This window comes from Erpetoichthys calabaricus, chromosome 14 (genome assembly GCF_900747795.2).
Source record: "Erpetoichthys calabaricus chromosome 14, fErpCal1.3, whole genome shotgun sequence".
Classification (NCBI taxonomy): Eukaryota; Metazoa; Chordata; class Cladistia; order Polypteriformes; family Polypteridae; genus Erpetoichthys; species Erpetoichthys calabaricus.
The window spans coordinates 28,854,161-28,867,110 of NC_041407.2; the positions used below are offsets into that span (position 1 = coordinate 28,854,161).

General features: G+C 40.0%; 1 protein-coding gene across 4 annotated transcripts in view; it reads left to right on the forward strand.

The window, feature by feature from the left end:
• Positions 1 to 12,950, forward strand: part of LOC114664826 (receptor-type tyrosine-protein phosphatase U-like) — a 1,094,815-nt gene that overhangs the window by 904,799 nt on the left and 177,066 nt on the right. For all 4 annotated transcript variants that reach the window (XM_028819112.2, XM_028819113.2, XM_028819114.2 and 1 more), the window contains exons 13-14: positions 470 to 506; positions 7,928 to 8,066. In XM_028819112.2, the coding sequence (XP_028674945.1) occupies positions 470 to 506; positions 7,928 to 8,066 (176 nt within the window). The remainder of the gene's footprint in view (positions 1 to 469; positions 507 to 7,927; positions 8,067 to 12,950) is intronic.

Below are 12,950 nucleotides of genomic sequence, written 5' to 3' on the forward strand. Positions count from 1 at the left end.
TACAGCCATATGTTGAACTCCCAAAAGAAAAAGATTTGATGAAATTACTGTTATGAGAAAATCCATCTGTGTCCTGTTTTTGTTGGTAAGGGATTCTGTTTTTGGAGTCTCTGTACAGTGCAAGTTAGAAAGTGTTCATACAGCACCACAACCGATACTGGCCTTCTCTTTTTTCTCGTCAAGAAGGCCACCAAGAAAAGCATCTTTACAAAGTGTATTTGAATTATTATTTTTTTTATTTTTGCCTTGATACCATTGCCTTTTTTTTTGGACAGACATACAAACTGTGCTTCTCTTGCAGCCTTTGTTAGACAGCATTAACTATCAAAGGCACTATAGAGAATAAAGATTAAGGATTACATTTGGAACTCCATTTTCTTTCTTCAAATGATCTTTAAATGCCTGTTCTGTCACTTTTCCTAAATTGCAGATTGGTAAGTTTTTTACTAAAACTTTTTTTTTTTTTCAGGAAATGAGAATTAACTGTGTCCGACTTGCTCGTAAAGGTAAGACAACTGTTAGAATGGCCTTATTAGGCGCTTTCAATCATGGTGTCATTTAAACCACATTTCTTAGCATCTTATTTTCTTGAGATGACGTCTCTAAGGGGCACAGTGCCAACCCACTGCTCAGGATCCTAAATAAAAATGAAGTGTACATTGGACTTAAAAAATGCAAAATAACACAACACTAGTGAAACACATGAGCCGACAGTCCTAAAATAAACTACAGTACACACAAAAAAAAAAACAAGTCAAAGATAAGGAGCAGTTGATACTTCTTATGTTCTCCATTTAGTCAATTCTCCCAAATCCTGTAGACATCATAATGCATTTTATTACTTCTAGTGGCTCATCTAGAGCAAGTGGAACTTTTGTATTTTAGCAACACATTCTTGTTTTCAACATTAAAATATACAGCTTGACATCAATCACAGTGCTGATGTGACTTTGCTAAGTAATAATTCTTTACATTTATATAGCACTTTTCTCGCGACTCAAAGCGCTCTCCACACAGGGAGGACCCAGGAAGCGAACCCACAATCTCCTTACTGCAAAGCAGCAGCACTACCACTGCACCACCTGTGAGGATAAGTAGTAGTCTTCAAAGAAACATTAATGTAAGGATATACAAGTAAAAGCAATGCTATCATTTAGTTGGAGGTTTAGGCTGTTTCAAGATCTTCTAGATTGTCGCTGTGCTTTTCTGTCTCTTTTGCGCCCTTATATTTTATATCCTGGATGCTGTCTTGCATGCCCATGGGCCATCGTGTTTGTCTGCTGCTCAATTACTGGCTATTCAGGATTACTTTTTGCTTATCAATGTGGTTCAGTGTCTTATCTTATTGAATGGGGTTGTGTGACATAACAAAATGCTACACATAAACAGCAGTAAACTCTGTTCTCCATCTTTATCATTCTTGCTTTCTGACACTCAGAAGGTGGCACTATTCTTATTCTTCTTCCTATTATGGTGTTCTTTATCATGTAATCAGAATCTGTGATTTGCTTGATGCCCAGCAGATGTCACTGATCCTCTTTTTCTTTAAACTATGTTTATTGGTTTTGCAGTCACTTCACCATAAACCCATGACCGCAAGTATCAAGAAAAGTATCATGTCATAAGTTTTTGATCAAGGTTCTAGTCCCAGTAGTTCTCTAATAATAATCGGATGAGAGACAGACACACCATTAGTATTTTATATACTGTATATATAGATTAACATTCTCAAACCAGTTTAATCCAGCTCGGGGTTCTTGGAGGTCACAGTTTATTTGGGGAGCCCTGGACACAATGAATAAACCAGGGCGCCAGTCCATCACAGGGTCTTCTTTAGGACAATTTAAAATTGCCAGCCATTCTAACCTTCACACCCTTTAAGGATACTGGAGAGAAACCCACAAGGGCTCATTAGAATGAGCAAACTATACATAGGCAACGACTGAGCAACTCATACCCATGGCACTGGATCCATGATGCAGTAGCATTGTCTCCACTACCCCACCATGTCATCCAAAATGTAAAATAACTATTTCATCAAAGAAGGGATCATAAATAAATAAATGCACAATAGTGTCAAATGCTTGTTGGACTTCATTTTCTAACAGTGGGCACTTCAGCCTCTCCCCTCTTCATGTATTCATTCATAGACTGCCCTTGCATCTGCTTCTTATTCACCTGGATTCATATTACATTTCTGGTGCTCTCCCTCCTGGTGTTCCCTGGACCTGTATACTCCAGCAGCCCCGGATTTCCTGCTGTATTTCCGTTACTCACAGTCCAGACCACAGCTGTATCCAGTGATGCTCCTCTCACCCAACTCTTACCCACTCCTTCCTGTTGTCAGGCCAGTGCCTCTCAACTTCAGTGCCACTTTGGCTGCAGGTTTTCTTTCCCAACCAATTTCACAAATCAGTGGGTTAGCATCACTTCTAATTTATCTCATTAATCAGCTGGACTTTCTTCTTCACTTATTGTGCTAGAATGATAACTACATGCCAAGGAAATTCAGAAAGTTGTCTTTTTTGACATAGTTTTAAATGTTAACTTTACAGGTACTTTATTAAATGTTAACTTTGTTTTTCCATCTTCTTTAATTCCCCTTTTTCTGTGGACATTGCTCTCTTAATTGTAACCAATTAAAAGTCACTTAAAAAATATAATAAAATTCAGTACTAAGCAAAGAGAAATGAAATACAGCCAAATTAAAAAAGGGACACAAGGGTAAATAAAATAAAAATGGAGAAAAGTTTGTGTGATTTAAAAGCATCCAGCAGAGGGAGACAGAAACCTGTGTTCACATGCAGATTTTCTCTCTGCATTTCATAATGTTAAACACTGGCGCGAGTAACTGTCTGTCAGGTCATAACCCCAAAGCGAACAGAAACACTGCAAAAAATGATGGATAGATTATTAGACTGAAAGCAGCAGCAGTGAAGTATAGACATGAAGTGTTCATTTATTGATTCTAGAGCAAGCAATGGCAGTTTTTATTCAGGGCAAGAGCCATCCATTCCTGTTTTAACTGCTCAAGTTCTATTAAGGTTTGACAGGAAATGGAAGAGCTGAACCCATAGTTCATATTCTGTGTGCTCTGAAAACTGAAGTGATTATGTCAGTAAACTACATACTTCACATACATACCTATGTACATACAAACTCAAACCAGCTTAATTTAATTTAGGGTAGCAGAGAACTCGGACCCAATCCTGGCACTACTGGATGCAAGGCAGGAAATAACACTGGGTAGGGTGCCAATCCATTGCTGGGCCCACTCATACACACACTGGGCCAGTTTAGAGGTACCAGCTTTTTTGGCATCAAATTGAAACAAGACTTCAGTTATGAAAACCAAGTCAAACATCGCAAACATGAAGAAATAGTCAGAGAATAAAAACTACACATACTCCCCACGGGAAGACTGGCATATGAAAGAAAACTTAAAACATGCAAAGTCTATTAATTCATGTGCAGACTGGGAAGAAGGGCATGGCAGACGCAGGAAGCCTCAAATCAAGGAAGACGCGTATAAGGCGAGTTGAAAATGGAGACTGGGAATACAACGCCGACAATCAGCTCCTGACAAAATGCACAGCAGTCTGCTACTTCTCTGTATTGAAGCCAGATGAATAATTGATACACGTCACTGATAGTTCAAGTGAGGCTAAATTAAAGATAGATAGATAGATACTTTATTAAAGAAACAAGACTTCCAAAAATTTAAACAAAAAGAATAAGAGGATTTAATGGAAGAGGTCAGGACTAATTTTATAGGAATTGTTCCCAATGAAAATAACCTCTGCTGGATAAAAGAGAAGGGAAGAGGAGACTTGTGAAGGAAGAAGAATGTGTGAGGCATAAGGGGAATGTTAACTGAGAGAACAGAATACAGAGATGGCAGAGCAAAAGGTAGAAATGTTTTTCTTGCCCCAAACTGTACAGGTAGTCCCCATGTTACGGACATCCGACTTACAAACGGGGCCACAGCTGCTCCTTCATCTGTCTGGGGGACACGACGCAGGCTCCTCATAACTGCCGCTCCGTCATCTTCGGCCTGGGGATGCTGCAAGTGGTGGCTGGAGGGGGCGATTTCGCTGCTCGCGCAGTGTAGTGTCCCTCAGGCAGCTCTGGTTGATGAATGGGGCGGTGGGAGCCACACCCTATTCATTCACAGTGGGCAGCTGGGTGCACAGCAAGCGGTGACCCGGGATCTATAGTCACCAGGGCCACAGCTACCGCTTGTGTGCAGGACGGAGCTGCCCGCCCACCACGCTGCCTCAGCTACTGCTCCTGACTGGACGGAGTCTGGATGGGGCAGAAGGGGGTTGTTTCATTACCCATCTACCACACTGCCTTGCAGTGTCCCTCGAACGGCTGCCCCGTTCATTCATTCTCAGTGGATGGCTGGTGATACTGCAAGCGGTGACTTGGTTGTGACTGAAAGGAGGCCATTGAGGGTGAATGGGGCGGGGGGGGCAGCATTGTAGTGTGCCTCAGGTGGCTGCCTGTTGAATGGGGGCAGTGGTGGGCGATTCACTACCCGCCTTTGGCTGCACCCTGTTCGCTCTTGGTGGGCTGACGTTACAGGCAGCATACTGTATGCAAGTGGAGGTGACTGTGTGGTGGGCGGGTGGTGAATCGCCCCTCGCTGCCCCCATTCATTCTCAATAGCAAGCCTGCTTGTACTGTTACGTACATAGCACAAAGTTGTCTCTAGTCAGTACACCAGGCGTGCTGACGAGGGATGCCTGCCTGCTGTGATAGCGTGTACAGTGCTGTGCAGAAGAGCTCATCTTAACCTTTTGTCTTCACCCTTCAAAAATGTCTCTGAAATACAAATCTGATGCAAGTGCTAGTGATACAGTAAAGAAGAGAAAAACCATCACCATGGAAAATAAAGTAGAAATAATAAAAAGGTCAGAGAGGTGAAACTCCATCATTTATTGGCAGAGCACTTGGTTACAGTCGGTCAACAATAGCATTTATTAAAATAATGTACCTGTTCCGACTTACATACAAATTCAACTTAAGAACAAACCTATAGTCCCTATCTCATACGTAACCCGGGGACTGCCTGTATTCCAGCCATAGGTTGCTCCTCGTTCTTATTGCTCCTGGGATTTCTAAATGCCAGTCTCAAACAGCCAGATGATTTAACATTGGAATGAGCCTGCTCCTGCCACACAGAATTTAATTTATTATGACATTCTGCTTATCCTTCCAAATAACTCTAAGGGTCTGCCCAAGCTAAAGTATTGTACAAGTTTTTTCTCTAATGCTTCAGTGCTCCCCTTACAGCAGGTGCCAAACTACCAATTACAGAGGAAGTGAAGGGTCTTTAAAGGAGTACACAAAATCCAAACAATAAAACTGCTAAGGGCGTCTTCCAGAAGAGACGTAATCAATTTTGTTCTTCAGCAAGTGACAACACCAACCCCCCGCCCCCCCCAAAGTTCAGCACATAGCCATCCCTTACACCCAGGGCCGTCTTAACGTGTGTGCACAATGGGCACTGGCCGGGGTCCACGATGTTTCTGATGCCTATGTATGTTTCTGTTTTGGGGGCCCCAGCACAGTACTTTGCCCGGGGTCCAAAGATGCTGGTAAGACGGCCTTGCTTATACTTTACCCTCAGGCTTTCCAGACTGACATTTTCCAAAAGTTTTTACTAACACTGAAGGGGTCCCAAAATTCTGCTTTTGAGGGTCCAGGTTCAACCCTTTAGGCTGAAGTGCTTTCTGTTCAAGCATACAATACTATCAAGTTAACACTTCAAGGTTCCTAAAGTCCTACTCACCAGCACTCTGTTTGGAAATTTATTCCATGTTTCTTTGGATGAGCAAAAGAGTAGCATCTGTGGAAAATATGCCGCTAACAGGTTTTCACCCATGTCTCTTGTTGTTCTTGTTGAACATTTTAAAGTAACAGCCTGAATCTCCTGTAATAATTCATGTCACCTCTTAATCTCCGCTTCTTTAAAATGATCAGCCTCTCCCCATAGTTCATACCGCAGTCCCAGAATCGGCCTAGTTATTCTTCTCTGGACTTAATCTCTCTTATTAAGATCCTGCAGCTTAATAAACAACCTTTTGCAATTTAAATCTTTGTAAAAGATAAAGACATTTTTCAATATTTTTGTAAAAAAACATTTAACTTTGAACACATAAATGTTGTAGACTACAAAATGTTAGTACTTTCATTACAGTCAGGAACAGTTGGCACCCTAGCAACGTATCATGAAAGACCAGAACAGAAGAACAGAACAGTATATCCGTACCTTGATAGGGAGCTCAAGCAGAGCCAAGGCTGAACATTTGCAGATGGGGACCAATGTGGATGGCCAGGTGAAGTGTATGTCACAGCTTGAGACTGACATTTGAGCAAAACCTTTCTTTTTTTCTTATAATTAGGTAGGTCACAGTTAATTAACGATGTATACGAACATATGAAAAGATCATAGATGATGGCAGTCATGAGGGAGAAGCAGAGCAGAGGAAGACTATAGGTAGAGTTTTAGGTGTTGCATAGCAGCAGCCTATTACAGAAGCTGTCATTCTCTCTTTTTCCTTGTTTTTAATAAACTTTTTTTTTATTACTTTATTAAAGTTAAGATTGGATTTCATCTGACATCTGGCTTGTTCCTATAAATATTTAAAATTTGAATTGCCTTTTGGATAAGCAATGAGCTTGAGCGATGTCCCAGGGTGAGCATAAAGGATCTGTAGGCTACATTACACCTACAGCATCTGAGAATGTAAGAGACTGTGAAGAATATAAAGCAGGAAATTGTAATATTCCCATACTAGGCTGGTAACACTTTGAATCACTGTCATCTAAGGAGCTGCAGATCATCTAAGGATGGGTAGAGCTTAGGTCTGGAGACAGGATAAAACTAAGGTGGAAAGGTTTCAGATCTGGCCTGTCTCTATATAATGAGGAATGTTTGATTGCCTTTAAATAAGTTGGATGAACTGTCACATCTCTGGATAGGTGTCACCTGATACAGTTAGTTGCTAGTGGAAAAGACAGGAGGGAACTGAACATCTATGTGAATGAACAATGCTAACAAAAAAGTGAGAATGTTACAATTAAAATCAAACATTGAAATACTGACTGAGATTATCCACATTACTACCTAGAGAGATAATAAATGTTAACAAGGATGATGTAACTTAACTCAGCAACAGAAATGATTCACTTTGTTACCAACACTCAAATAATGAATCATTCTGACCCTAGAATTCTGGTTAAGTTCAACCAGAGAACCTTGAAAGGAGCAAACTTGTTGTTCCAGCATGTTCCATCAGCGGACATGTCAAGCTGGACCTGCTCCGTCCAAATGTTAAATGCCTTTAAATGTAAACCTGTGGTACAGCTGGGCAGGACTGACAACATCTTACTGCCAACTACATCCCTGTGTCAGACGGCAGCAGCTCTATGATTATCCAAGCCAGAAGTTCTTCTGTGTGTTTGGGGGCTTCTGCTATGTTAGAAATTTTACATTTTGCTTGTGTTTCTGTAAAGTTTTATTTACCCTGGATATATATTATCTGTCTAGTGACAGCACAAAATATGGGGCAGGTAGAAATTTAAACAGTACCTTTGTGTTATACAGGTCCTCTTCTTAAAATAAACCAGGTGCTTCACTTTCACGCTCATTTTTCTACAAATGCTTGCATATAAACTTCCAACAGGCGGTTTAATTTACCGGCTTAGCATCAGGGAGTGAGTCAGAGATGGGGGTAGAACTGTCAGTGTTCTGAGTTGAAGTCAAGTGGGTGAGGCTGCCTTAGAAACAGATTTCTTCACAGAGGGCTTTAAAGTTATGTCTGCTTTATGATTCATAATCAAAAGACACCAAAAGTGGTAAGTTTCAAGAAGATTTATCAACCATTGCAAAAGCAAGATGTTTCTGGTTCCCTTGCAGCTGCATGCAAAGATACAAAGCGAGCCTTAGAAGTATCCCAGCACTCTGAAGAGATGGGTCTAATTCTGGGAATCTGTACAGGTGGCCTCGTGGTCCTCATTCTTCTGCTTGGAGCAATCATCATTGTAATCAAGAAAGGGTGAGTACAACTGACATGTGCCTGGTATATCCCAGCCCAAGGCAAGTAGAATGCTAAATATACAGTATTTGTCACATTATATACACATATGTCCTGGTGCATTTTTGATATAAACATGTGTAGGTGCACTGGCTTCAGTGAGTTTAAAAATTCTATAACTCTATATGTTAAAATGTATGTGGCAAGGGGCTGAGCTGTAAAAAAATGTGGGATGAAAAAGAATCAAGTGACAATATGACGCTCAAAGTTTATGCTTACACATTCATGCAAAGATACAGGAGATTGAAACAGGCGCAGAAACTGGAACAAATAAAAGAAACGGCGGACCGCCTCAGCCATATCCTTTACATACTGCTTTCTCTCCCAAGATACGACTCATTACTCAGACTGGACTAGTAATGTGAATACATGTCATGTTATCTTTTGGCGCCTCAGATTCAGAAGAATTCAGATTATTTTGTGTAGAGTTTTCCACTGAGCACAGGCCTAAAACCTGCATGTATATATACTTACTATTACAATGTATTTACAGTGATTTAAAAAACATATAGTGTTTATTCACAAACACAAAAATGACAGTTAAAGCAATATCAGTAATTAATATAAACAAATCAAGACAACATAAAGTAGATTAATACAGTATTACAGTGCATCCGGAAAGTATTCACAGCGCATCACTTTTTCCACATTTTGTTATGTTACAGCCTTATTCCAAAATGGATTAAATTCATTTTTTTCCTCACAATTCTACACACAACACCCCATAATGACAACGTGAAAAAAGTTTACTTGAGGTTTTTGCAAATTTATTAAAAATAAAAAAACTGAGAAATCCCATGTACGTAAGTATTCACAGCCTTTGCTCAATACTTTGTCGATGCACCTTTGGCAGCAATTACAGCCTCAAGTCTTTTTGAATATGATGCCACAAGCTTGGCACATCTATCCTTGGCCAGTTTGGCCCATTCCTCTTTGCAGCACCTCTCAAGCTCCATCAGGTTGGATGGGAAGCATCGGTGCACAGCCATTTTAAGATCTCTCCAGAGATGTTCAATCGGATTCAAGTCTGGGCTCTGGCTGGGCCACTCAAGGACATTCACAGAGTTGTCCTGAAGCCACTCCTTTGATATCTTGGCCGTGTGCTTAGGGTCGTTGTCCTGCTGAAAGATGAAATGTCGCCCCAGTCTGAGGTCAAGAGTGCTCTGGAGCAGGTTTTCATCCAGGATGTCTCTGTACATTGCTGCAGTCATCTTTCCCTTTATCCTGACTAGTCTCCCAGTCCCTGCCGCTGAAAAACATCCCCCACAGCATGATGCTGCCACCACCATGCTTCACTGTAGGGATGGTATTGGCCTGGTGATGAGCAGTGCCTGGTTTCCTCCAAACGTGATGCTTGGCATTCACACCAAAGAGTTCAATCTTTGTCTCATCAGACCAGAGAATTTTCTTTCTCATGGTCTGAGAGTCCTTCAGGTGCCTTTTGGCAAACTCCAGGCAGGCTGCCATGTGACTTTTACTAAGGAGTGGCTTCCATCTGGCCACTCTACCATACAGGCCTGATTGGTGGATTGCTGCAGAGATGGTTGTCCTTCTGGAAGGTTCTCCTCTCTCCACAGAGGACCTCTGGAGCTCTGACAGAGTGACCATCGGGTTCTTGGTCACCTCCCTGACTAAGGCCTTTCTCCCCCGATCGCTCAATTTAGATGGCCGGCCAGCTCTTGGAAGAGTCCTGGTGGTTTCGAACTTCTTCCACTTACGGATGATGTAGGCCACTGTGCTCATTGGGACCTTCAAAGCAGCAGAAATTTTCCTGTAACCTTCCCCAGATTTGTGCCTCGAGACAATCCTGTCTCGGAGGTCTACAGACAATTCCTTTGACTTCATGCTTGGTTTGTGCTCTGACATGAACTGTCAACTGTGGGACCTTATATAGACAGGTGTGTGCCTTTCCAAATCATGTCCAATCAGCTGAATTTACCACAGGTGGACTCCAATTAAGCTGCAGAAACATCTCAAGGATGATCAGGGGAAACCGGATGCACCTGAGCTCAATTGTGAGCTTCATGGCAAAGGCTGTGAATACTTATGTACATGTGCTTTCTCAATGTTTTTATCTTTAATAAATTTGCAAAATCCTCAAGTAAACTTTTTTCATGTTGTCATTATCAGGTGTTGTGTGTAGAATTCTGAGGAAAAAAGTGAATTTAATCCATTTTGGAATAAGGCTGTAACATAACAAAATGCAGAAAAAGTGATGCTCTGTGAATACTTTCCGGATGCACTGTGTATTGTCACTAGCTGTACTACCTGTCTAAGATGGTTTGAAATCTAAGTAATCAATGTACCCCTCAGCTAGGTTTGCAGTGCACATGCAGTTAAGGTAATAAAGGTATGTGACTATTTCCTTTTCTGTCTGTGTGTAAATATCTGACCAAGTTATGCAGGCATAAAGTGTAGGATAGACAGCTTGATAGTTGGTTCCTGTTCTGAAGTGAAAAAGAAACACCAGCAGAAAGATTTTGAATTCTAATGTCAGGAAAGACTGGCATCTGGTATATTCCCTATGTGAGGGTCTTCCTGGTGGAAACAACAGCCCCACTGTGTATAAGTAGCTTTTGGAAGCTGGATATTCAGCAGACAGTAGAGCTTTGGCTCCAGAACACATGACATTAAGGATTAGCCCTTAACATAGAAATGAATCAAGGTGGGGGTATACATGATCAAGGTGGGGGGAGGAAGAAAAGCAGCAAAAGAGATGACGGAGGAGTCAAAATGAGCTGAAGAAGCTAATGTCAAGCAAGAAGGGACACATACGGCCTGAGCAGTCGAGCGTAAATCAAGTCGAGGAGGCAGGGGTATGGTGTTTGGTGTGGAGTTGGTTTACACTTTGTACTCCACGCTTTGTATTTGTATTCTGTGGCCTGGTACCATTGCGACTATATCATAGCAATATACTCAAAAATAAAACTTTGGCAGTTATTGTGAAATATTACTGACCCTCCTCGGTTCATCTTATGCAGTACTTATTACCACTGCTGTAATGCCAAGCTACTGCTCCTGTCCATGGGAAGTGACACCAGAGTTATATCATTCTCTAAAATTCTGCCATAAAATAACATAATTTGGACTTAATTACATTGTCCAGCATGTACGCAAGTAAAATGTCGATAAGTAAGACTGCCAATTAGTGCACGTCATCAGAATTATTGCTTTGTTCAAATTTGATGGTGCCTTTGCTATAATCCCCAATTTTATTTTTGTTTTGCTTCAAGAGACTTTAAAATGCTGCACCATTCACCTCCACCATTGGGCCAAAATGAGTCAGTGACAGAGAAGGATACTAATAACAGGTCAGCCCTTATAAAAAGTGTGTGTGTGGCTTCTTTTGACATCTTGAGCAGCTCTTGACTGCTACGTTTGGAGCGTGTTTCTTAATTAGCAGACCACATCACTATATTACAGGCCAAGTCCAACTCCTGGACTGTCATGCTTCTTGAAGAGTTAAATAAAGTGAATTATCAAAAGTCTAATTTTTAGATATGCTTCAATGGATTGGCCACTGATCTAAATCGTCTATTTTCACTAAAAATGCACGAACAGCGATTGGTAAATCAGTCCATCACAAAAACAAATCATTTCAGCCCCTGCTTTTCTAGGCTTTGTGCTAATTTAGTTGCAGTGCTCCTTTACAGTAATTGAGTCGGCACGCATTTGTTTTTCTTTTTTCTTAAACTCTGCAGTGAACTTCCTGTTGTGTTAACAAAGCAAGTCAAGGCTTATTGTACAAGAGAGCAGAGACGATCACAATATCAGTCTTTGAGTAATAGACTGAGAAAAAGGAATAATGTGCAGTTAAACAAACAGGAAGATAAGCTACTTTAATGAATTCAGACCTTTTTATTTTGTCCTTTAAATTAAGCCGGACACCGCAAGCTTGTTTTAAGTACAGCAGCTTATATTTTCCATTGGAAAAAGAAAACATAAAAGACGGATTTGAAATTGCTGCTTAGTTAACAAATAATCTTGTTAGCTTAACAGCAGAATGTGTCTTTTTCTTATAAACTTGGTAATCATACTCTTGATGAATAACTTATGAACATTTGATACATTTACAACTCTTAAAGATTTGTACTGTTTATTATTTGTTGCTGTGTGGCATACAGTGTATATTTGGTAAGAAACAAGTCCTGCGTTATTAAAACAGTATTCCATATTTATAATTACACCTCAAGAATTATGAATGTCCAGCTGATACACTGAAAAAAAACACACCTGTATAAATAGAGTAAATGTGTACTTTTAACAGTTAATAAACTAGTACAATTAATGATTAAAACTTATAAGTGCAGGTATATCTATATTTAAGCAGTGTTTAATTGTCAATACCAATTAATTGATTGTGTCAGTGTGTATATATATTTTTTATTGTTAGAGAAATGGTGAAAATTACTTTTTTTTTAATAAGCTTCGCTTGTGATAGGTACATTACAGAAAAAATGAAACAATATGACAATGTGTAATTATGAGAAGAATTTTATTTTCTTTTATGCCACATGTATTATGGATAAATATTTTTGTACATATTTTATTAGTATGTATTTTAAGGAAATTGTATTTATTTTAGTATTTTTATGGTCATTGAACAGTACACCTAAAGAACTTAATTTTGTTAATTAAAAAAAGAACAGTTAACACCTGTGGTAAAAAAAAATTACAGTTTAATTATAAAGTTCAACCTTAATATAAGACATAATAAGGCTTCTATGCATCTGGTATGTCATCAAGAATAATACAAATAAACACTTTAAATAAATATAAGCTGAAACAAAGTTATCTGTCCCACTGTTTTACATCTACTCAACTCGCATTCATATAGCATACTGT